This window comes from Nerophis lumbriciformis, linkage group LG22 (assembly GCF_033978685.3).
Source record: "Nerophis lumbriciformis linkage group LG22, RoL_Nlum_v2.1, whole genome shotgun sequence".
Taxonomy (NCBI): Eukaryota; Metazoa; Chordata; class Actinopteri; order Syngnathiformes; family Syngnathidae; genus Nerophis; species Nerophis lumbriciformis.
In genome coordinates, this window is record NC_084569.2 from 42398359 (window position 1) to 42422458 (window position 24100).

The 24100-nt window shown below is 45.4% G+C and overlaps 1 protein-coding gene and 1 non-coding gene across 3 annotated transcripts; both read left to right on the forward strand.

The window, feature by feature from the left end:
• Positions 1-241: 241 nt before the first annotated feature.
• kpnb1 (karyopherin (importin) beta 1) lies at positions 242-23714 on the forward strand. Of its 2 annotated transcripts, XM_061973913.2 has the most exons (22): positions 245-782; positions 1379-1437; positions 4386-4568; positions 4630-4830; positions 11254-11406; positions 11470-11529; positions 11593-11682; positions 11745-11855; positions 13857-13958; positions 14023-14247; positions 14324-14515; positions 14580-14710; positions 14774-14921; positions 14987-15058; positions 15132-15276; positions 15338-15420; positions 15474-15581; positions 15650-15793; positions 20755-20860; positions 21078-21192; positions 21268-21429; positions 22975-23714. In XM_061973913.2, coding segments are annotated over exons 1-22 (2631 nt in total). In that variant the 5' UTR covers positions 245-742; the 3' UTR covers positions 22976-23714. The 2 variants fall into 2 exon arrangements, with proteins under 2 accessions (XP_061829896.2, XP_061829897.1); XM_061973912.2 differs by having other exon boundaries at positions 242-782; positions 11470-11682.
• LOC133615739 (small nucleolar RNA SNORA79) lies at positions 20887-21028 on the forward strand. The gene has a single exon (XR_009816753.1). It is a non-coding gene; the product is annotated as a small nucleolar RNA SNORA79 (small nucleolar RNA).
• Positions 23715-24100: the final 386 nt, after the last annotated feature.

Genomic DNA, 24100 nt, shown 5'->3' on the forward strand with positions numbered 1-24100 from the left:
GAAAGTTGCACATGATTGCTTCTCACTAACCTAACATGACGTATTCTTCACGGTAACGTTCAAAAATATAGATTGCGTCATTCGCTCTTCTCCGTTTCCTGACAACACAAAAAGACAACGTGTGACGTCACTGTCGTTATTAAGAAACAAAGCATGAAGTTGATGAGCGTGAACGTGCACGCGCCTTCACACGTGCTCGCGCTGTTGCATTCAGTGTACTCGACTTATTTTGTGCTCCTTCAATATGTGCTAATCGATTACTTTTTCTTCGTGGCACAACTCGATATGTTGCAAACACCGGATGTGTCGGAAGTTATCAACGCCGTCCCTAAACCTGATAAGATGCGAGCTTATTTTGGTTTCCGCCCTGCAGCGTTGAGGATGTCCGACAGTTCCTGAAGGCACCACACGTCGCCTGATATCCTTCCGCCGGAGAGAAGCTCGCGGCCTTTTCACCCCCGCGACAACACGCGATGCAAACGGGCGGCGGCGAGGCTGCTGAAGCTCACTACACTACACGCCGCGACCGTTAAGCTTTTCCCCCCGCAGCAGCCGAGTGAAAACCCGGGGAACCTCCGCCTGTTCACCCCCTGGGGCGCACCCGAGTGAAACCCCCGCCGAGTGGGTGGCACCAGTCGGAAAGAAGCACAATTGTCGGCGAGCGCCAAGTCTCCTGCTAGCTAGCATTAGCATCGGCTAGCTAGCGAGGCCAGCGACGAGTGAGCGGCTGCCGGCGGACGGAATGGAGCTCATCAACATCCTCGAGCAGACCATCTCTCCAGGTGATCACTCACACGGCGCCGCTCGAACACACACCGCCGGGGGGGATCCGTGTCGACACTTTGGCGGTCGAGGCGCCGAGCTCCATTGGACCGGTGAAAGTTTGAGCTAACATGCTAACAGCACGGCCTCACTCGGCGGGTGTCAGGCTGGTGACTTAGCACTCTCTCTTGGGCGTCTTTTCACGGGGAGCACCCCTTCCTTACATTATGGTGGAAGGGTAAATAAACACGGCTTGACGGCGTCAACATGACCGTTTTAATGGCGCTTTTTTTGGGGGCCGTCTTCCGCAAAGTAGCACCGACCCTGCCCATGCCTTGTAGCCTCTCTGCTAGCTCTTCCGCCCGGATCTTCTGCCCTTCCTACCCCGCTGTGCGTGGAGACCATGTGCATGTAAATGACCACTCGTGGATTTCTCCCAAAAAATGAGCTGTAAACCCCCGTTACCCCGTTGGCCGGTAAACGCTAGCATGCTAAGGGGCTAACACGCATGTCGCCCTGATACTATTTCTTTCATTTTGACACTTTTTTACACCCGTCTTGTGAGCGCGCTAACTAACCCCTCCACGTTGAATAACTCCCCTCTTCTCCTCCCCAGATCGGAATGAACTGGAGGCGGCACAGAAGTTTCTGGAGCAGGCGGCCATACAGAACCTGGTGAGTGGCGGGCAGGCCGACGAGCTTCCCTGCAGCGTGCACTAGCATTAGCATCTGCTGGCTACACCCATCACTAACGATTCCATTAATCGGCGGTTGCCGATACGATTCAGGAAGGTTATTTGCTTTAGAATGATACAATCCGAAACGATTCAGTGAGTTGCAATTTTTTTGTGGCGAAATTATTCTTTCTGCATTTGACCCATCACCCCCCTGTGAGGTGAGGTGAGGGGAGCAGTGAGCAGCAGCGGTGGCCGCGCCCGGGAATAATTTTTGGTGATTTAACCCCCAATTCCAACCCTTGATGCTGAGTGCCAAGCAGGGAGGTAATGGCTCCCATTTCTATAGTCTTTGGTATGACTCAGCCGGGGTTTGAACTCACAACCTACCCATCTCAGGGCGGACACGGAGTAGTTGATTCAGTCATTAGTGGATCTGAAGTTTCCTGTTATTTCCTGTAAGGGAATTTATGTTAAATAACTTTTATGGACAGAATTTCTAGGCGCAGTCAAGGCGTTGAGGGGATCCGGTTTGGTGGCTGCAGGATTAGGTCTCTGCTTTTTGCAGATGATTTGGTCCTGATGGCTTCATCTGGCCAGGATCTTCAGCTCTCACTGGATCGGTTCGCAGCTGAGTGTGAAGCGACTGGGATGAGAATCAGCACCTCCAAGTCCGAGTCCATGGTTCTCGCCCGGAAAAGTGTGGAGTGCCATCTCCGGGTTGGGGAGGAGATCTTGCCCCAAGTGGAGGAGTTCAAGTACCTCGGAGTCTTGTTCACGAGTGAGGGAAGAGTGAATCGTGAGATCGACAGGCGGATCGGTGCGGCGTCTTCAGTAATGCGGACGCTGTATCGATCCGTTGTGGTGAAGAAGGAGCTGAGCCGGAAGGCAAAGCTCTCGATTTACCGGTCGATCTACGTTCCCATCCTCACCTATGGTCATGAGCTTTGGGTCATGACCGAAAGGACAAGATCACGGGTACAAGCGGCCGAAATGAGTTTCCTCCGCCGGGTGGCGGGGCTCTCCCTTAGAGATAGGGTGAGAAGCTCTGTCATCCGGGGGGAGCTCAAAGTAAAGCCGCTGCTCCTCCACATGGAGAGGAGCCAGATGAGGTGGTTCGGGCATCTGGTCAGGATGCCACCCGAGCGCCTCCCTAAGGAGGTGTTTAGGGCATGTCCGACCGGTAGGAGGCCACGAGGAAGACCCAGGACACGTTGGGAAGACTATGTCTCCCGGCTGGCCTGGGAACGCCTCGGGATCCCCCGGGAGGAGCTGGACCAAGTGGCTGGGGAGAGGGAAGTCTGGGCTTCCCTGCTTAGGCTGCTGCCCCCGCGACCCGACCTCGGATAAGCGGAAGAAGATGGATGGATGGATGGAACTTACAGATACCACCAACAAGCAAGTTGACAACAATTAATGGCCAATGCATTCACATCGGCAGCACGGTGGAACAGGGGTTAGTGCGTGTGCCTCACAATACGAAGGTCATGGGTTCAATCCTGGGCTCTGGATCTTTCTGTGGGGAGTTTGCATGTTCTCCCCGTGACTGCGTGGGTTCCCTCCGGCTTCCTCCAAAGACACGCACCTGGGGATAGGCCCCGCCCACCTCCAAAGACATGCACCTGGGGATAGGTTGATTGGCAACACTAAATGGTCCCTAGTGTGTGAATGTTGTCTATCTGTGTTGGTCTTGTGATGAGGTGGCGACTTGTCCAGGGTGTACCCCGCCTTCCGTCCGAATGCAGCTGAGATAGGCTCCAGCGACCCCGAAAGGAACAAGTGGTAGAAAAATGGATGGATGGATGCATTCACATCTTATTTGAATAAAGTTCAACCAACACTTTAAAGCTAAATTACCAAGAGGAAACATTTTCTGCTCACATTTTAAACGTTATCAATAAAAAGTACAGTAACCAACATTTTAACAGTAGACTTACCTGCTATTTTTGTTTTTCCTACATAACATGATACAATGTTAATATGAACAATAAAGTGCAATTCAGGTTGAATTAATAGATTTCCTTTCTACTTTTACTGTTTTTGACAAAGAATTATATAAATGTACTATGTATATATTAAGTGCAGCAAAATCTCCGGGTTAAATGAGCAGTAGTGGGACCTGATGCTACTCTTTTAATTTGTTTTTTTTTTATTAAACATCAAGTTTAAGTCTAAACAACAATATAAACATGGAACAGAAGTGACAATGCACACGTTTTGGCGACTTACCAACAGAAAGTTGAATGGGCTAAGTTGGAAGAGCGTGATTACTTTTCCCGTCAAAAACAACTTTTCAATAATCATATAATCTGAGAGGACACGCGGTAGAAAATGTATGAAAGGAATGTGTACATTACATTGTTTTCAGGACGTCGGTCCCTCGCTCCAACTTGCTTCACTGTCACTTCTTTGGTTCGTCCGTCGCTTTCTTTGTGACTTGATATTATTGTATTTGTTATGGCTTTTGCAATTGTACTGTAGCTGAAAGTTGCAGTGTTGTGATTGATATTTTATTGTCACGGTAGATAGTCGCCATTGTAGTTCTGAAGACAAAGAACGCCACAGACTTGAATATGGTTTACTGTTCTTGTCTTTAAGTGTTAAACTTCGTATAGTCTTAAATCCATTGTTTTCTTTGTTCTTGTATCAATAAAATAGTTTGATAAAGCGATGTTTGATCGATACTTATCTTCTGGAAGGCAAACTTGCGGAACACAGATGTAGTCGAACCTAAGGAATAAAAATTGATACATGGAATTGTTCCACCCCTACTAACGACGATACCTTTACTCTGAGGTTGGACTGATGGCGTCATGGCACTTGTAATTACGTTGTCTATTATTTGACATGGCACCGGCCCACAATGCATTGTAAACATTGAACATCCATGCTTCCAGCACCTCTTTTGTCCATCTTGTTTCAGCGTTTGCTTCCTGTTTTCTCCCACAGACGGGCTTCCTGGTGGAGCTGTCCAAAGTCTTGGCCAATCCCGGGAACACGCAGGTGGCCCGAGTAGCGGCGGGCCTCCAGGTGAAGAACTCTCTGACGTCCAAAGACCCGGATGTCAAGGCTCGGTATCAGCAAAGATGGCTGGCCGTGGACGCCGCTGCCCGTTGCCAGATCAAAAACTACGTAAGGAATTGGAGCGACTCGTGGCTGCTTGTGCCGGCCTCACCTCGTCTCTGCCTCACAGGTTCTGCAGACCTTAGGCACCGAGACGTACCGGCCCAGCTCGGCATCGCAGTGTGTTGCTGGGATCGCCTGCGCAGAGATTCCGGTCAACCAGTGGCCTGAACTCATCCCGCAGCTAATGGCCAACGTCACAAACCCGTCCAGCACGGAACACATGAAGGAGTCAACTCTGGAGGCCATCGGATACATCTGCCAGGACATTGTGAGTTGGACCAAAACCGATATCCCCCTGTTTTTAAGCCCAATGGCGATCCATCATATATATCGTACGCTCAACAAAAGGGGCAAAGTGTTGAGTTGAAACTCCACTGCACGTTGTACTTTCTGCTCAACAAAGCACAGCCGTGCAAATAACATACTTATACACATTTACTAACAAAAAATGTAACTTAAAAGCCGGCTTACTTGGGCGAAAAACATTGACCTCCAGCTTCATAGTACAATGGAACCTTGATTTACCAACTCAGGGAATTGGGTTCTTGAACGTGGTTCGCAAACACAGCGAAGCAGAGTTCTCCACAACAAACAATGTAAACATGAATACTTGCTTGTAGTCTCGACAAAAGTGCCTATTTTCTCAAAAAGGCAAACTTTAAAGACACTATATACATGTATACAGTACAGGCCAAAAGTTTGGACACACCTTCTCATTCAATGTGTTTTCTATATTTTCATGACTATTTACATTGTAGATTGTCACATCAAAACTATGAAGCATGTGGAGTTATGTACTTAACAAAAAAAGGTGAAATAACTGAAAACATGTTCTATATTCTAGTTTCTTCAAAATAGCCACCCTTTGCTCTGATTACTGCTTTGCACACTCTTGGCATTCTCTCCATGAGCTGCAAGACACCTGTGAAGTGAAAACCATTTCAGGTGACTACCTCTTGAAGCAGACTTTTATTTACCTTTATTTAATACTTCAAATGCATTAAAAAAAATCAATCTGTCATCATGTCTTGATGTCATAATGATTGCGGATGATTCCACAAAAGTGCAGTTCCCCTTTAAGGGTGTGTTGTACTTTGGGCGCCTTGCTTTTGTGGCTGTGTGAGCAACCTCACCTTGTCTGGAAACTATGGCAGCTGAGGAAGTGTTGTGGAGGTGCACCTTGTGCCACGCAGCTTTGCTTCCTGGGTGTGGCAATATTTTGGGGAAGGAGCGGTAGTGCCGAGAGAACGGTGAGGCGTGTGGCGGGTTTAAAATGCATGTCTGTGGGTCACAGATGTGACAATATTTTAGGAATCTACCATGGATGTAACTCTCAAACAATTTGCTTCGATTTAGCGTATAAAGCATTCATTACGGTGCATGAATGATGGACATACTCTTTTTTTACAGCACAGAAGAAGAATTGCATTTCTTCCTGTGCATACTCTCCTCCTCATGTTAGAGCAGGGGTAGGCCATTACATGGATGGTGGCGGGTGTGTCAGTCCATCGCCAGCCAGTTATTAAAAAAAAAAAAAAAAATAGACCTAAAATGATCGATCATCAATCTTCACTATGACAGTCACGGCACCCGAGGGTCTTGTGAGATGACGCTGGCTGCTGCCAGATCATTAAGAAAAAATGACCGACAGGAAGGCGAGAGACACTTTTCTTTTTTTCAAACCATCTTTTTAATCTAATTTCTTCTGTAATTTGTATTAGCTTCTGTTCTCTCTCCTGAACAAAACGCAGTTGTGTCGTTTGCAAATAATACTAACATTTTAAGTCCTTTGTAACTTTATAAATGTTGTTTACCGTATTTTCCGCACTATAAGGCGCACCTAAAAACCACAAATTTTCTCAAAAGCTGACAGTGCGCCTTATAACCCGGTGCGCTTTATATATGGATAAATATTAAGATTCATTTTCATAAAGTTTCGGTCTCGCAACTTCGGTAAACAGCCGCCATCTTTTTTCCCCGTAGAAGAAGCGCGCGGTGCATGCTGGGATATGTGACGTTTCATTTCCATTTGTGTGTTTATGTAAAGACCCCAAAATGGCTCCTATTAAGTGTGTTGTCTGTCTAATTATAAATAATGCAGACGAGGCGTGTTAACTGAGTTCTCAACGTTTACTCACAGCGTGCTCATAACCACATTCTAACTCCCAGCATACAACAACGCTTCTCAGGGCTACCGCGCATGCTCGTAACTATCGTTGCATGCTGGGTAGTGTAGTTGTTATATTTGCTAGCTCATAACATCACATTAAGAGACACGCTTACGCACTTAATTCAATACTCGCCGTCATTCCGGGTGGATTGACAAAAGACCTCCAGCCGCTAGATATTGGTGTCAACAGGGCATTCGAAGCTAGACTGCTAACTGCGTGGGAACAGTGGATGACAGAAGGCGAACACACGTGACGTTCACCAAGACAGGGAGGCAGGGAGACAGCGCCAGACGACATTTTGGATCCCACATTCGCCCAACTTTTCAATTCGGACAACGAAGGAGAATAATTCGAGGGATTTATGAATGAAGAATAACTTCAGAAAGTGAGCGTTATGTTTATTTTGTGTGTTGTGACATTAACGTTCGAGCTACATTATGTTGCTATTGCTCTGCACTATTTTGAATTTTACTATGTTTGTGATTGCACATTTGCGTACATTTTGGGAGTGAACAGAGTTGTTAGAACGCTGGTTTTTAATATATTATTAAAGTTTGACTGACCTATCTGACTGTTTTTTTTGACATTCCTTTAGCGCAGTGTGGCTTACAACACCGGGCGGCTTATAGGTGGACAAAGTTTTGAAATATGCCGTTCATTGAAGGCGCGGCTTTTAACCCAGGGCGCCTTATGGTGCGGAAAATACGGTATATAAAGATTGAACAAGTTTGGTCCGAGTATTGATCCCTGAGGTACGCCACAAGGTATTTTCAGCTCTGTAGACGTGTGTTCGTCTATCTTCACACGTTGCTTCCTGTTTAAGTAGCTTCTTACCCAGTTCAAGACCAACCCTCTGATTCCGAACCGTTCTAATTTATGAATTAAAATATTGTGAATAATTGGAAAAATCCGTTTGTTAAATCCATAAACACTGTAGCTGCACATTTATTGCTCTGTTGCATTGGTAGTCTTCCATTTGTCCAATCTGTTCAACAATTTTTCAATAATTTTAGAAAATTGTGAAAGTAGAGAAACAGGTCTGTAGTTGGTAAACTGGTGTCACCCGTCTTATAAATTGGTACGACTTTTTCCCATTTTCATTTTGTCTGGGAATTTGCCTGTTTGAAATGATAGGTTGCTGATATAATGTATGTTAAAGGTTCTAAAATCTCTTCAATAACCTTTTTTTTTTTATCTTTTCCATATCAATTCCGTTACAATCAGTTGAGGTCTTGGATTTACATTTTTTTCACAATATTGATTATTTCCTCTTTTGTACTTGTTGAAGCTTTCAACTACTTTGTTCATATTGTCATTTTTACAATTCCATCTGAGAAGTATTTAGGATAATCTTTCTTAGCACCACTTTCAATAATGCCCCACGTTGCTCTCATATATTTTTATTGTTCCAGTCCAATAATTGACTGTAATATTCTTTCCTACGTGTTCGTTAGGGGTGTAACGGTACACAAAAATTTTGTTTCGGTACGTACCTCTTAGAGGTCACGGTTCGGTTCATTTTCGGTACAGTAAGAAAACAACAAAATAAATTTTTGGGTTATTTACCAAATTTGCAAAATCTTCCACCAAAAATATTTTTCTTAGTGTAATATTTGATGTGAAGTAATGGGAACCTTGGATAGGTCAATAATTCATAATAACATTGATTTTGATTCAATATTATGTTTTGATCAATGACAGTTTGCAAGAACCCAGCTTCGTTTTATTAGTCAACATTGCAACTTTTTCTAAATTACATTTAATATTTAAGCTTTTTTATTTCACTTTTGTTATGTTTTTGTTTATTTGAATAGTATTTTTGGAATGTGCCGTGGGCCTTTAAAACATTAGCTGTGGGCCGCAAATGGCCTCCGGGGCACACTTTTGACACCCCTGCTATAGATAATAAAAAATTAAATGTGATAAATCTATGGATAAAAAGCAGGGCCTGGCGACGCATGCGCGTTTATCATAACTCTCTCTCTCTCTCTGTCTCTGCCCCTCCCTCACTAATATTTTGTTTTTAACCCCTTCTTAACCCTGAACGTACATTGAAAATACACGCAACCCTAACTCAAAATGCTGGACATTTGAGGCATTTAAGAAACTCCGCCCGGACAGCCCCGCAAAAGAGGACATGTCCGGTGAAAAGAGGACGTATGGTCAGTCTATCCTAGCCCAGTCGCTGCTAGCATTTTTAGCAGCGATTGGTTTCACCGGACATGTCCTCTTTTGCGGAGCTGTCAGGGCGGAGTTTCTTAAATGCCTCAAATGTCCGGCATTTTGAGTATTGTTTACACAACGTGCAGTATGCTATTTAATATGTCCGTGTGGAAACTCGTTTGGTACACCTGCGCACCGAACCGAAACCCCCGTAACGAAACGGTTCGATACAAATACACGTACCGTTACACCCCTAGTGTTCGTAGTATGCCAGTTAGCTTGTACCTCTACGTTTTGGACTTGTCTGCCTCCTGTAGATCTTTGTGGTATAAATGTTCTATATAATGCATTTTAGTTGCAAGCATTTTTCAGTCATTTTGTTATCCAGGGTTGATTGTTCTTCTTTGTTTTTGTTTCAATGGACAGTGTTTGTCAAAGCATTTCAAAGGTATTAAAAAGGAAAATATACTATTACCGTATTTTTCGGAGTATAAGTCGCACCAGCCGAAAATGCATAATGAAGGAAAAAAACATATATAAGTCGCACTGGAGTATAAGTCGCATTTTTGGGGGAAATGTATTTCATAAAAGCCAACACCAAGAATAGACATTTGAAAGGCAATTTAAAATAAATAAAGAATAGTGAACAACAGGCTGAATAAGTGTACGTTATATGAGGCATAAATAACCAGAGGTGGGTAGAGTAGCCAGAAATTGTACTCAAGTAAGAGTACTGTTACTTTAGAGATTTATTACTCAAGTAAAAGTAAGTAGTAGTCACCCAAATATTTACTGAGTAACTGATGAGTAACATACACACTCATATATATATATATATATATATATATACATACATATACATTGATATATACAGTATATCATTTATATGTATTTATTTTGCTGTGTTTGTTTACATGTTAAAGGTGTTTTAATGAATATACATGCATGTTTAACATATGCCGGTAGATTCCTTTCTTTAATGAAGACTAGAATATAAGTTGGTGTATTACCTGATTCTGGTGACTTGCGTTGATTGTAATCAGACAGTTGTGATGATAATGTCCACGTTTTCAAATGGAGGAGAAGAAAAGTTCCTCCTTTCTGTCTAATACCACATGAAAATGGTGGGTTTTTGGCATCTTATTTGTCCAGCTTCCATATTCGTTTTTATACACTTTACAAGAAATACATTGGCGTCAAACTCCGTAGCTTGCTAGCTTGTTTGCGCTGGCTTTCGGAGACTCTTGTTTTGAAAGCGCAGGCGCGATGGAGCGGCACTTTTATTGTGAAGACAGGAACGTCCTCATGTGCAGTCAGTCTTGAGGCTTTTGACGGGATGTACGGTTGAAATAAAAAAAGTATATTTTTTCCTTCACACTTTTGATTGATTGATTGGAACTTTTATTATTAGATTGCACAGTACAGTACATATTCCGTACGATTGACCACTAAATGGTAACACCCCAATAAGTTTTTCAACTTGTTTAAGTCAGGTCATGTGACCACCTGGCTCTGTTTGATTGGTCCAACGTCACCAGTGACTGCATCTGATTGGTGGAACAAAGTGAAACGTCACCAGTAAGGCAGGCACTTTGAAGGTCTGTCTGACAGACCAAAACAAACAAAGCGTGCATTAACAGATCGATAAAAATTAGTAGCGAGTAGCGAGCTGAATGTAGATAAAAGTAGCGGAGTAAAAATAGCGTTCCTTCTCTATAAATATACTTAAGTAAAAGTATGTTGCATTAAAACTACTCTTAGAAGTACAATTTATCCCAAAAGTTACTCAAGTAGATGTAACGGAGTAAATGTAGCGCGTTACTACCCACCTCTGTAAATAACCAAATGGTATGTTAACGTAACATATTATGGTAAGAGTCATTCAAATAACTATAACATATAGAACATGCTATACGTTTACCAAACAATCTGTCACTCCTAATCGCTAAATCCCATGAAATCTTATACGTCTAGTCTCTTACGTGAATGAGATCAATAATATTATTTGATATTTTATGCTAATGTGTTCATCATTTCACACATAAGTCGCTCCTGAGTATAAGTCGCACCCCCGGCCAAACTATGAAAAAAAACTGCGACTTATAGTCCGAAAAGTACGGTATTTATATATATATATATATATATATATTTGTAGTGTGTATATATTACATATTGTTATGAAGGTGTATGTTACTGGTCATGTTGAGGCCCAATATGTCATCTTATTTGTGACGTTACCTGAAAGTTTCATGAAAATGTGCCCGTAATTATCACAAAGTAAACAGTGCTGCATTGTACATGTCACGGGTGGAGGACCGAGGAGAGAACTTGGGATTTAAAGCGTGTCTTTTCTGCAGGATCCCGAGCAGCTGCAGGAAAGCGCCAACCAGATCCTGACGGCCATCATCCAGGGGATGAGGAAGGAGGAGCCGAGCAACAACGTCAAACTGGCCGCCACCAACGCCCTTCTCAACTCGCTGGAGTTCACCAAAGCCAACTTCGACAAGGAGGTAACCGTGCCAAGTGTCAAAGCTCTAGCGGCCATCTTGGACTGACCTGTGGGTGTGTTCCAGACGGAGAGACACTTCATCATGCAGGTGGTGTGCGAGGCCACACAATGTCCTGACACCAGAGTAAGTTCCTGGGGGCCGGGGGATCGGCGTACGCGTGAAGCTGATGATGTCATCCTGTTGCAGGTGCGCGTGGCAGCCCTCCAGAACCTGGTGAAGATCATGTCTTTGTACTACCAGTACATGGAGACATACATGGGCCCGGCTCTATTTGCGGTGAGACCACGCCACGAAGAATCCAAGCCAACGGAGTCTCACCTGCCAGCTCTCCTTCACAGATCACCATCGAGGCCATGAAGAGCGAGATTGACGAGGTGGCCTTGCAAGGAATCGAGTTCTGGTCCAACGTCTGCGACGAGGAGATGGACCTGGCCATCGAGGCCTCCGAGGTGGGTGAGCGTGCGAAGCTTGCGATTTCATGACCGTCCAAAGTAGGGTTGTACCAATACCAATATTTTGATACCGGTACCAAAATGTATTTCGATACTTTCGATATGTTTATTTACACACCATAATTGTTTCCAAACGGTGTCTGTAACACGGCAGTAAAACGGCTGATCAGACAAAACAAGTCATCGCTCTCATAGTCTATTATTCTGGTATATGGCTCCTTATTTTCACGAAAAAGTATGAGATGTCTTTTTAATGGCGATCACAAACGTTTGTATTTGTTTTAGTCTCCCGGCTGACAAGCGGCCAGCAGCTAATGTCTCCTTTAGGTTTACCAATATTTTGATATCAAAATGTATATACAGGTAAAATTAGAATATTTTGAAAAACTTGATTTATTTCAGTAATTGCATTCAAAAGGTGTAACTTGTACATTATATTTATTCATTGCACACAGACTGATGCATTCAAATGTTTATTTCATTTAATTTTGATGATTTGAAGTGGCAACAAATGAAAATCCAAAATTCCGTGTGTCACAAAATTAGAATATTACTTAAGGCTAATACAAAAAAGGGATTTTTAGAAATGTTGGCCAACTGAAAAGTATGAAAATGAAAAATATGAGCATGTACAATACTCAATACTTGGTTGGAGCTCCTTTTGCCTCAATTACTGCGTTAATGCGGCGTGGCATGGAGTCGATGAGTTTCTGGCACTGCTCAGGTGTTATGAGAGCCCAGGTTGCTCTGATAGTGGCCTTCAACTCTTCTGCGTTTTTGGGTCTGGCATTCTGCATCTTCCTTTTCACAATACCCCACAGATTTTCTATGGGGCTAAGGTCAGGGGAGTTGGCGGGCCAATTTAGAACAGAAATACCATGGTCCGTAAACCAGGCACGGGTAGATTTTGCGCTGTGTGCAGGCGCCAAGTCCTGTTGGAACTTGAAATCTCCATCTCCATAGAGCAGGTCAGCAGCAGGAAGCATGAAGTGCTCTAAAACTTGCTGGTAGACGGCTGCGTTGACCCTGGATCTCAGGAAACAGAGTGGACCGACACCAGCAGATGACATGGCACTCCAAACCATCACTGATGGTGGAAACTTTACACTAGACTTCAGGCAACGTGGATCCTGTGCCTCTCCTGTCTTCCTCCAGACTCTGGGACCTCGATTTCCAAAGGAAATGCAAAATTTGCATGGTTGGGTGATGGTTTGGGGTGCCATGTCATCTGCTGGTGTCGGTCCACTCTGTTTCCTGAGATCCAGGGTCAACGCAGCCGTCTACCAGCAAGTTTTAGAGCACTTCATGCTTCCTGCTGCTGACCTGCTCTATGGAGATGGAGATTTCAAGTTCCAACAGGACTTGGCGCCTGCACACAGCGCAAAATCTACCCGTGCCTGGTTTACGGACCATGGTATTTCTGTTCTAAATTGGCCCGCCAACTCCCCTGACCTTAGCCCCATAGAAAATCTGTGGGGTATTGTGAAAAGGAAGATGCAGAATGCCAGACCCAAAAACGCAGAAGAGTTGAAGGCCACTATCAGAGCAACCTGGGCTCTCATAACACCTGAGCAGTGCCAGAAACTCATCGACTCCATGCCACGCCGCATTAACGCAGTAATTGAGGCAAAAGGAGCTCCAACCAAGTATTGAGTATTGTACATGCTCATATTTTTCATTTTCATACTTTTCAGTTGGCCAACATTTCTAAAAATCCCTTTTTTGTATTAGCCTTAAGTAATATTCTAATTTTGTGGCACACGGAATTTTGGATTTTCATTTGTTGCCACTTCAAATCATCAAAATGAAATGAAATAAACATTTGAATGCATCAGTCTGTGTGCAATAAATAAATATAATGTACAAGTTACACCTTTTGAATGCAATTACTGAAATAAATCAAGTTTTTCAAAATATTCTAATTTACTGGCTTTTACCTGTATACTAGTACCGGTATACTGTACAACCCTACATACAGTAAAGTCTTGTCTTCAACAGGCGTCTGAGCAGGGCCGCCCCCCCGAGCACACCAGTAAATTCTACGCCAAGGGGGCGCTGCAGTACCTGGTACCCATCCTCACCCAGACCCTCATCAAGCAGGTACTTCCTTCTCCATGGGTCAGCAGCTGGCTCCTTCCTCACGACACCTTCTACCCTGGTGCAGGACGAGAACGACGACGACGACGACTGGAACCCGTGCAAGGCGGCCGGCGTGTGTCTGATGCTGCTGTCCACCTGCTGCGAGGACGACGTGGTCCCGCACATCCTGCCCTTCATCAACGACAACATCAAACACCCGGATTGGCGCTACCGCGACGCCTCGGTCATGGCCTTCGGATCCATCCTGGAAGGACCGGAACCCAACCTGCTAAAGCCGCTCGTCATCGAGGTGGGCCGGCGAGGACGCTTGCCATTTCATGCACGAGTGCTTTGGTTTTGAAAAAAAAGGTTTTTGTTCTGCTCAGGCCATGCCCACCCTGATCGAGCTGATGAAGGACCCGGGTGTGGTGGTGAGAGACACCACGGCGTGGACGGTGGGCAGGATCTGTGAGCTGCTGCCGGAAGCGGCCATCAACGAGGTCTACCTGGCCCCCCTGCTGCAGTGCCTGATCGAAGGCCTGGGGGCAGAGCCCAGGGTGGCCAATAACGTGTGCTGGGTAAGTGGGGGAGGGAGGGTCCTCATGCCGTGGCTTAGACGCTGACGTGTTCTCGTCCCGTCAGGCCTTCTCGTCTCTGGCTGAGGCCGCCTACGAGGCCACGGAGGCCGCAGAGGACCAAGAGGAACCCGCCACCTACTGCCTGTCATCGTCTTTTGAACGCATCGTCCAGAAACTGCTGGAGACCACCGACAGGTAGGTGGGCTCCAAGTTGACTTGTCCTGGCTTGCCTCTGACTCCTTCACGCTGCCTCTTCAGGCCCGACGGTCACCAGAACAACCTGCGCTCTGCTGCCTACGAGGCGCTGATGGAGATTGTGAAGAACAGTGCCAAGGACTGTTACCCGGCGGTGCAGAAAACCACGCTGGTCATCATGGAGAGACTGCAGCAGGTTTTACAGATGGAGGTGAGAGCTCCAGGTAGAGCCCCACCCAGTATTGTCGTGTGTGTGACCGTGTCCTCTGTCCACAGTCCCACATCCAGAGCACCTCAGACAGGATCCAGTTCAACGATCTCCAGTCCCTCCTGTGTGCCACTCTTCAGGTGAGAGGCTGTCAGTCACCCTGCACGTGCCGCACGCCTGCCGCCGCCTCACGGCCTTCTGTTGCTGTTCCAGAATGTTCTCCGTAAGGTGCAGCACCAAGACGCCTTGCAGATCTCTGATGTGGTCATGGCGTCCTTGCTGAGGATGTTCCAGAGCACGGCAGCTTCTGGCGGCGTGCAGCAGGAGGCGCTCATGGCGGTCTCCACCCTGGTGGAAGGTAACCCTCGATGCTCTTTTGGTGTCCCTTCAGACTGATTCCATTGGGTTTGTTTCTCCAGTTTTGGGAGCAGAATTCCAGAAGTACATGGAGGCCTTCAAGCCATTCCTCACCATTGGACTCAAGAACTACGCGGAGTATCAGGTGGGACGTGATTGAAATGCATCATGGGAGTTTGCTGACTTGCTGCCTCCCAGGTGTGCCTGGCCACTGTGGGCATGGTGAGTGACCTGTGCAGAGCTCTGTCCACCAACATCCTGCCCTACTGCGACGAGATCATGCAGCTCCTCCTGGAGAACCTTGGGGTGAGGAAGCCCTCTTGTCCCCGGCCGCCTCTGGTCCTCTCACCCTGACTCCATGTCCACGTCCCTAGAACGAGAACGTCCATCGGTCCGTCAAGCCTCAGATTCTTTCCGTGTTTGGAGATATCGCCTTGGCCATCGGGGGAGAGTTTAAGAAATACCTGGAGATAGTTTTGGACACCCTGCAGCAGGCGTCTCAGGCCCAAGTGGACAAGGTGAGTCCCTGCAGTCCACATCAAGAACTGCTTCAATGGCGCTTGGCTTTGGCTGGGTCTCAAATGTACCTCGTGTACTTAGTTCCACATGACCATCACGATATTTACCTCTTCATTTTAAATGTCAATCGCAACCGCTTGATGAAGTATTATCACCTTAGAATATCTACCAGCTTTTTTTACCTCCCTTCTTCATCGTCACAAATGTGGCTTTGAATGTGTTGACACTTTTTGGTTTGCCAGTCCCTCCCCTTCTGCTACGTCGGCGACTATTGAACGTCACTGCCACTCACCATTTTGACTACAGCAGCTGTATACTGACCGTTTACTGCATTTGACGTGTAACACTTTTATACACTCCAAAGACTGAGTGGAACACACTTATACACTCCAAAGACTGAGTGGAACACACTAATACCCTGAAAAGATGAAAATGTAATTACACACGAAAGTGTCATTAAGTACTCGAGTGTGACTAAAGAAAGTGTCATTAAGTACTCAAGTCTGACAAAAGAAAGGGTCATTAAGTACAATAGTGCCACACACAAAAATGTCATTAAGTACAATAATGCCACACACAAAAGTGTCATTAAGTACTCGAGTCTGACAAAAGAAAGGGTCATTAAGTACTCGAGTCTGACAAAAGAAAGTGTCATTAAGTACTCGAGTCTGACAAAAGAAAGTGTCATTAAGTACTCGAGTCTGACAAAAGAGAGGGTCATTAAGTACTCGATTCTGATAAAAGAAAGGGTCATTAAGTACTCGAGTCTGACAAAAGAAAGGGTCATTAAGTACTCGAGTCTGACAAAAGAAAGGGTCATTAAGTACTCGAGTCTGACAAAAGAAAGGGTCACTAAGTACTCGAGTGCCACACACAAGTGTCATTAAGTACTCGAGTCTGACAAAAGAAAGTGTCATTAAGTACTCGAGTCTGACAAAAGAGAGGGTCATTAAGTACTCGATTCTGATAAAAGAGAGGGTCATTAAGTACTCGATTCTGATAAAAGAGAGGGTCATTAAGTACTCGAGTCTGACAAAAGAAAGGGTCATTAAGTACTCGAGTCTGACAAAAGAGAGGGTCATTAAGTACTCGAGTCTGACAAAAGAAAGGGTCATTAAGTACTCGAGTCTGACAAAAGAAAGGGTCATTAAGTACTCGAGTCTGACAAAAGAAAGGGTCACTAAGTACTCGAGTCTGACAAAAGAAAGGGTCATTAAGTACTCGAGTCTGACAAAAGAAAGGGTCATTAAGTACTCGAGTCTGACAAAAGAAAGTGTCATTAAGTACTCGAGTCTGACAAAAGAAAGTGTCATTAAGTACTCGAGTCTGACAAAAGAGAGGGTCATTAAGTACTCGATTCTGATAAAAGAGAGGGTCATTAAGTACTCGAGTCTGACAAAAGAAAGGGTCAGTAAGTACTCGAGTCTGACAAAAGAAAGGGTCATTAAGTACTCGAGTCTGACAAAAGAAAGGGTCATTAAGTACTCGAGTCTGACAAAAGAAAGGGTCACTAAGTACTCGAGTGCCACACACAAGTGTCATTAAGTACTCAAGTCTGACAAAAGAAAGTGTCATTAAGTACTCGAGTCTGACAAAAGAGAGGGTCATTAAGTACTCGATTCTGATAAAAGAGAGGGTCATTAAGTACTCGAGTCTGACAAAAGAAAGGGTCATTAAGTACTCGAGTCTGACAAAAGAAAGGGTCATTAAGTACTCGAGTCTGACAAAAGAAAGGGTCACTAAGTACTCGAGTGCCACACACAAGTGTCATTAAGTACTCGAGTCTGACAAAAGAAAGTGTCATTAAGTACTCGAGTCTGACAAAAGAAAGTGTCATTAAGTACTCGAGTCTGACAAAAGAAAGGGTCAGTAAGTACTCGAGTCTGACAAAAGAAAGGGTCATTAAGTACTCGAGTCTGACAAAAGAAAGGGTCATTAAGTACTCGAGTCTGACAAAAGAAAGGGTCATTAAGTACTCGAGTCTGACAAAAGAAAGGGTCATTAAGTACTCGAGTCTGACAAAAGAAAGGGTCACTAAGTACTCGAGTGCCACACACAAGTGTCATTAAGTACTCAAGTCTGACAAAAGAGTGTCATTAAGTACTCGAGTCTGACAAAAGAGAGGGTCATTAAGTACTCGATTCTGATAAAAGAGAGGGTCATTAAGTACTCGAGTCTGACAAAAGAAAGGGTCATTAAGTACTCGAGTCTGACAAAAGAAAGGGTCATTAAGTACTCGAGTCTGACAAAAGAAAGGGTCATTAAGTACTCGAGTCTGACAAAAGAAAGGGTCACTAAGTACTCGAGTGCCACACACAAGTGTCATTAAGTACTCAAGTCTGACAAAAGAGTGTCATTAAGTACTCGAGTCTGACAAAAGAGAGGGTCATTAAGTACTCGATTCTGATAAAAGAGAGGGTCATTAAGTACTCGAGTCTGACAAAAGAAAGGGTCATTAAGTACTCGAGTCTGACAAAAGAAAGGGTCATTAAGTACTCGAGTCCGACAAAAGAAAGGGTCATTAAGTACTCGAGTCTGACAAAAGAAAGGGTCACTAAGTACTCGAGTCTGACAAAAGAAAGGGTCACTAAGTACTTGAGTGCCACACACAAGTGTCATTAAGTACTCGAGTCTGACAAAAGAAAGTGTCATTAAGTACTCGAGTCTGACAAAAGAGAGGGTCATTAAGTACTCGATTCTGATAAAAGAAAGGGTCATTAAGTACTCGAGTCTGACAAAAGAAAGGGTCATTAAGTACTCGAGTCTGACAAAAGAAAGGGTCATTAAGTACTCGAGTCTGACAAAAGAAAGTGTCATTAAGTACTCGAGTCTGACAAAAGAGAGGGTCATTAAGTACTCGATTCTGATAAAAGAAAGGGTCATTAAGTACTCGATTCTGATAAAAGAAAGGGTCATTAAGTACTTGATTCTGATAAAAGAGAGGGTCATTAAGTACTCGAGTCTGACAAAAGAAAGTGTTATCCAGGGTAAATCCCACCTAACCTTATCCGTGTCTACACACACACACACACACAATGGTCGTTTAAGACCCCCTCCGTCCGCCGGAGTAACGCGACCTAGTACGCATGCGCGGAAAATGCACACGTCTCAGTCACCTCCGGTGTTGCTTTATGTGAACAATATCCAGTGTTGTGCTATTCCAATGAACTGGAATCCAGTGTGACTATTGTAGTCAATCACACCAGGAGACATCAGACATTAATTAAATCTTTATTAGACACGTAAACAATCTGATAAAGAGCATTTAACATTAAACCACGGATCTAGATATCTGGTCAGGACACTCCTCACTCTTTTGCCTTCACCTTCATTGTCCATTCCTTTTTGGTGACTTTACATACTCTGGACCTAGACGTTGAGTCTGTGACATACCTGGTGGACAATAACTGATACAGTCTGCTTTGCCAGTCCAGTTTTCCATAGTCTTCTCTGGACGGCTAGGTAATACAAAGCACACGCTGCCTTTTTTATCACATCCACGGGAGCACGCATTCTCGTTGTCTCTCCTTCAACAAATGGACAAAGTTTTTCGCTAAGTAGAATCACAGCTGACCTGGACATTGGAGAGTTCTCTTGTCGTCTGAGATGTGTTCCGAAATAGCTGCAATCGTGCGTTTTCTTCTCTTAAGGTATTCATGTGTGATTTCCACGAGCGTCTGTACATGCAGAAGGAGGAGAAACACAACATGTCTGGATGACTCGCCTCCATCTTTCCAGTGGTTAGCTTCAGTCCTTATGAAGCTGGCTGACGTCACTTCCTGTGTGTGGCGCGGTCTTTCTGGCGTCACTTCCTCTCCGAACTCAGTTTGTAAACGATCAATGAGTCCATACAAAGCTAAGAGTCGGAGATTCAAGAAATACACGGCGCACTTACCCGTGTGAAAAATTATCCAAGGAAGGTTGCCTTAAACGATGGTTTAGTGTGGCTGAAACGGGGCTTAGGCTAAATAATTATTTCTTTAAGGGGTTATCCGGCTTAGTGTAGACATAGCCTAAGTACACAAGTGCCACACACCAAAGTGTCATTAAGTACACGAGTGCCACAGATGAAAGTGTCATTAAGTAGAGTGCCACAGATGAAAGTGTCATTAAGTACACGAGTGCCACAGATGAAAGTGTCATTAAGTACACGAGTGCCACAGATGAAAGTGTCATTAAGTACACGAGTGCCACAGATGAGAGTGTCATTAAGTACACGAGTGCCACAGATGAAAGTGTCATTAGGGACACGAGTGCCACAGATGAAAGTGTCATTAGGGACACGAGTGCCACAGATGAAAGTGTCATTAAGTACACGAGTGCCACAGATGAAAGTGTCATTAAGTACACGAGTGCCACAGATGAAAGTGTCATTAAGTACACGAGTGCCACAGATGAGAGTGTCATTAAGTACACGAGTGCCACAGATGAAAGTGTCATTAGGGACACGAGTGCCACAGATGAAAGTGTCATTAAGTACACGAGTGCCACAGATGAAAGTCATTAAGTACACGAGTGCCACAGATGAGAGTGTCATTAAGTACACGAGTGCCACAGATGAAAGTGTCATTAGGGACACGAGTGCCACAGATGAAAGTCATTAAGTACACGAGTGCCACAGATGAAAGTGTCATTAGGGACACGAGTGCCACAGATGAAAGTGTCATTAAGTAGAGTGCCACAGATGAAAGTGTCATTAAGTACACGAGTGCCACAGATGAAAGTCATTAAGTACACGAGTGCCACAGATGAAAGTAATTAAGTACATGAGTGCACTAACTGAGTAAAGAAATGTTGATTTGCTGCTCTGTGATGACAAATCATGCACCACGCTGACCATGATGTCAACTACATTTGTCTGAGGCGCTACACTGACCGCCATTTTTGTCAAGATAGAAAGATAACTGAGATAACAGTGTGTGCGTGTGTGCGTGTGTGTGTGTGCGTGTGCGTGCGTCAGACGGACTACGACATGGTGGACTACCTAAACGGGCTGCGTGAAGGCTGTCTGGAGGCGTACACTGGCATCATTCAGGGCCTGAAAGGCGACCAGGAGAACGTACACCGTAAGGCCCCGCCCCCTGATCACATGTGACTTCAGTTCCTCTTCCTGTCTGCAGTCCACAGGAAGGTTTGATGAGGTCACACAACAACTGGGTCTGTTTCACCCAGGAAGCTGCAGGCTTCACGCCAACATTGCAAACGGCTTCCTGGCTTTGCGAGACCCCACAAAGCGCCGGAGCCCCGCCCACGTGTCCTCACGCTTGTCTTTGTGTCCCTCAGCCGACGTCATGCTGGTGCAGCCTCGTGTGGAGTTCATCCTGTCCTTCATCCATCACATCGCCGAGGACGACGACCACTCGGACGTGGTGGTGGCCAACGCCGCCGCGCTCATCGGGTAACGCTCGCCCGCCGCTCCCTCGCGGGGGACCGCCGTGTTGCCGCTGTTGACTTGTGATGCGTGCGCCCCCAGGGACCTGTGCACGGCCTTTGGCAAAGACGTCATGAAGCTGGTGGAGGCTCGTCCGCTCATCAACGATCTGCTGACGGAAGGGTGTCGCTCCAAAACCAGCAGGACCAAAATGTTGGCCAAGTGGGCCACCAAGGAGCTGCGTAAGCTGAAGAGCCAGGCCTGGTGAGTCTCGCTCAGGAGTATCTTGTAGGCTGCCTCTTTTCTTTTCAACCCTCCGAACCCGGTGACATTGCAGAAGAGCATGTTGGGCAGCGCGCACACACACAGAGTACTTGCAAGCAGACACAGTGTGTAGACAGAAAAGGGAGAATGGACGCATTTTGGTGTAAAAGGTGAAGTTATAACAAAACATGGCTAGTTAGCTAGCGGCTAACATCCATCCACAGTGTTTTAGCTACTTCTAAATCACTAATGCTGGCCTCCATGGCGTCAAGGAGGACGAGGAATAGCTAAACCTGCTTCACAATGTAAACAAATGCCATGGGTGGATCTACACCTGACATCCACTGTAATGATACCAAGTACAGGAGCGTATCTAGTCCATACTACCGTATTTTCCGCACCATAAGGCGCCCTGGGTTATAAGCCGCGCCTTCAATGAACGGCATATTTCAAAACTTTGTCCACCTATAAGAAGCCCTGTGTTGTAAGCCGCATCTAACTGCGCTAAAGGAATGTCAAAAAAACAGTCAGATAGGTCAGTCAAACTTTAATAATATATTAAAAACCAGCGTGATGTGGGCGCGCATGGAGTCGTATATCAACATGGACGGAGCTGCGTGAAAAAAGCCACCCGGCCTCTTCGCGTAAACTTAAACTTACCTTAACCACTCGCTCATCTTTTCTTCATCCATCCCTTCGAGTTAGCTTTTATGATGACGCCGGCTGGAAAGGTCTCTTTTGGCAAGGTCTTCCTTTTGAATATCACCATGGGTGGAAGTTTCTGGCCATTAGCATGGCAAGCTAGAACCACAGTGAAGGATGACTTCTCATTCCCTGTGGTGCGAATATTCACCGTACGTGCTCCCGTTGTATCCACAGTGCGGTTCACAGGAATATCAAAAGTCAGTGGAACCTCGTCCATGTTGATAATGTTCTCTGGCCGGATCTTTTTTTCAGCTATCTTGTTTTTACAATATGCACGGAAAGTAGCCAGCTTTTCTTGAAAGTCTTTAGGCAGTTGCTGTGAAATAGTAGTCCGTGTGCGGATGGAGAGATTGCGTCTTTTCATGAACCGGATCCCTGTCGCTTAGTAGGAGCCATTTTGTGGTCTTTACAGATGTAAACACACAAAGGAAATGAAACGTACGGTAATATCCGCGCGCTTCTTCTTCTTCTATGGGGGCGGGTGGTTGCTTACAGTAGAAGAAGAAGCGCTTCCTGTTCTATGGGGGCGGGTGCTTACCTTGGCGGTTGCTTGCGTAGAAGAAGAAGCACTTCCTCTTCTACGGGGAAAAAAGATGGCGGCTGTTTACCGTAGTTGCGAGACCGAAACTTTATGAAAATGAATCTTAATATTAATCCATATATAAAGCGCACCGGGTTATAAGGCGCACTGTCAGCTTTTGAGAAAATGTGTGGTTTTTAGGTGCGGCTAATAGTGCGGAAAATACGGTAGTCTTTGGCGTGCAGTGTGAACTAGTCTTTGGCGTGCAGTGTGAACTAGTCTTTGGCGTGCAGTGTGAACTAGTCTTTGGCGTGTTGCAGATCCAGCGGCACTCCCGAGTGAGACGTGTGCATTAGACGTCTGGACGTTGAGGACAAAATGGACGACGTCGTCTGCCTGGCGACGCCTCAAGCCGATTGACGTGAGATGATAATGACGAGTGTATGAGATGACATCACCACCTTCAGGCCCCCCCGACCCAAAGCCTGTGGATAACTGACTCCTCCCCCTAGAAAACACCCAAAGCCCCGCCTCCTGTCCCACCGCGGCCGAACTGGCCGAACAGCTGGCGCGTGGCCCTCCAGGCGGGGGCGGGGCGCTAATCACAAACACTTTTTGTTGCTCTTACTTTTCTTCTGCTGGAACGTGACGAGGGATTGACGGAAGACGCCTGGCCACGCCCCTGTCCCTTAAAGGACTCCAGCACTAAAAGCACTTGAGGGGGGCAAGTGCCAAATGGAAGTTGGGTCATTCAACATTTTGAAGATGTTTGTTAAAGGTTCTATTTTTCCATTGTTCTGAAGAAAACACAATAAAAGATATGAAACATTCCCCAAGCACTTCCTGTGGTTTCACTTGTCTTGACCATGGAGACACTCAGCACACTGCGGCCGTCCTCCGTGGAACTTGCAGCGCCTCCTGCCCACCTCTAGTCCAATCACAGCCGCTTCCAGGGCTTTTATTTTGGTGAGCTGTGTTGACATGTTCAATTGTGCATCATTGAAATCTTTTTATTTCCTATTCAACTTGAGTGAACCAATAAAGTCTATATTGTACTGAAGCTTCTGCCGCTCCTTACCACACACTCACCCAACATTTATCTTCTACCGCTCCTTACCACTCACCCAACATTTATCTTCTGCCGCTCCTTACCACGCACTCACCCAACATTTATCTTCTACCGCTCCTTACCACGCACTCACCCAACATTTATCTTCTGCCGCTCCTTACCACGCACTCACCCAACATTTATCTTCTACCGCTCCTTACCACTCACCCAACATTTATCTTCTAGCGCTCCTTACCACGCACTCACCCAACATTTATCTTCTAGCGCTCCTTACCACGCACTCACCCAACATTTATCTTCTGCCGCTCCTTACCACACACTCACCCAACATTTATCTTCTGCCGCTCCTTACCACGCACTCACCCAACATTTATCTT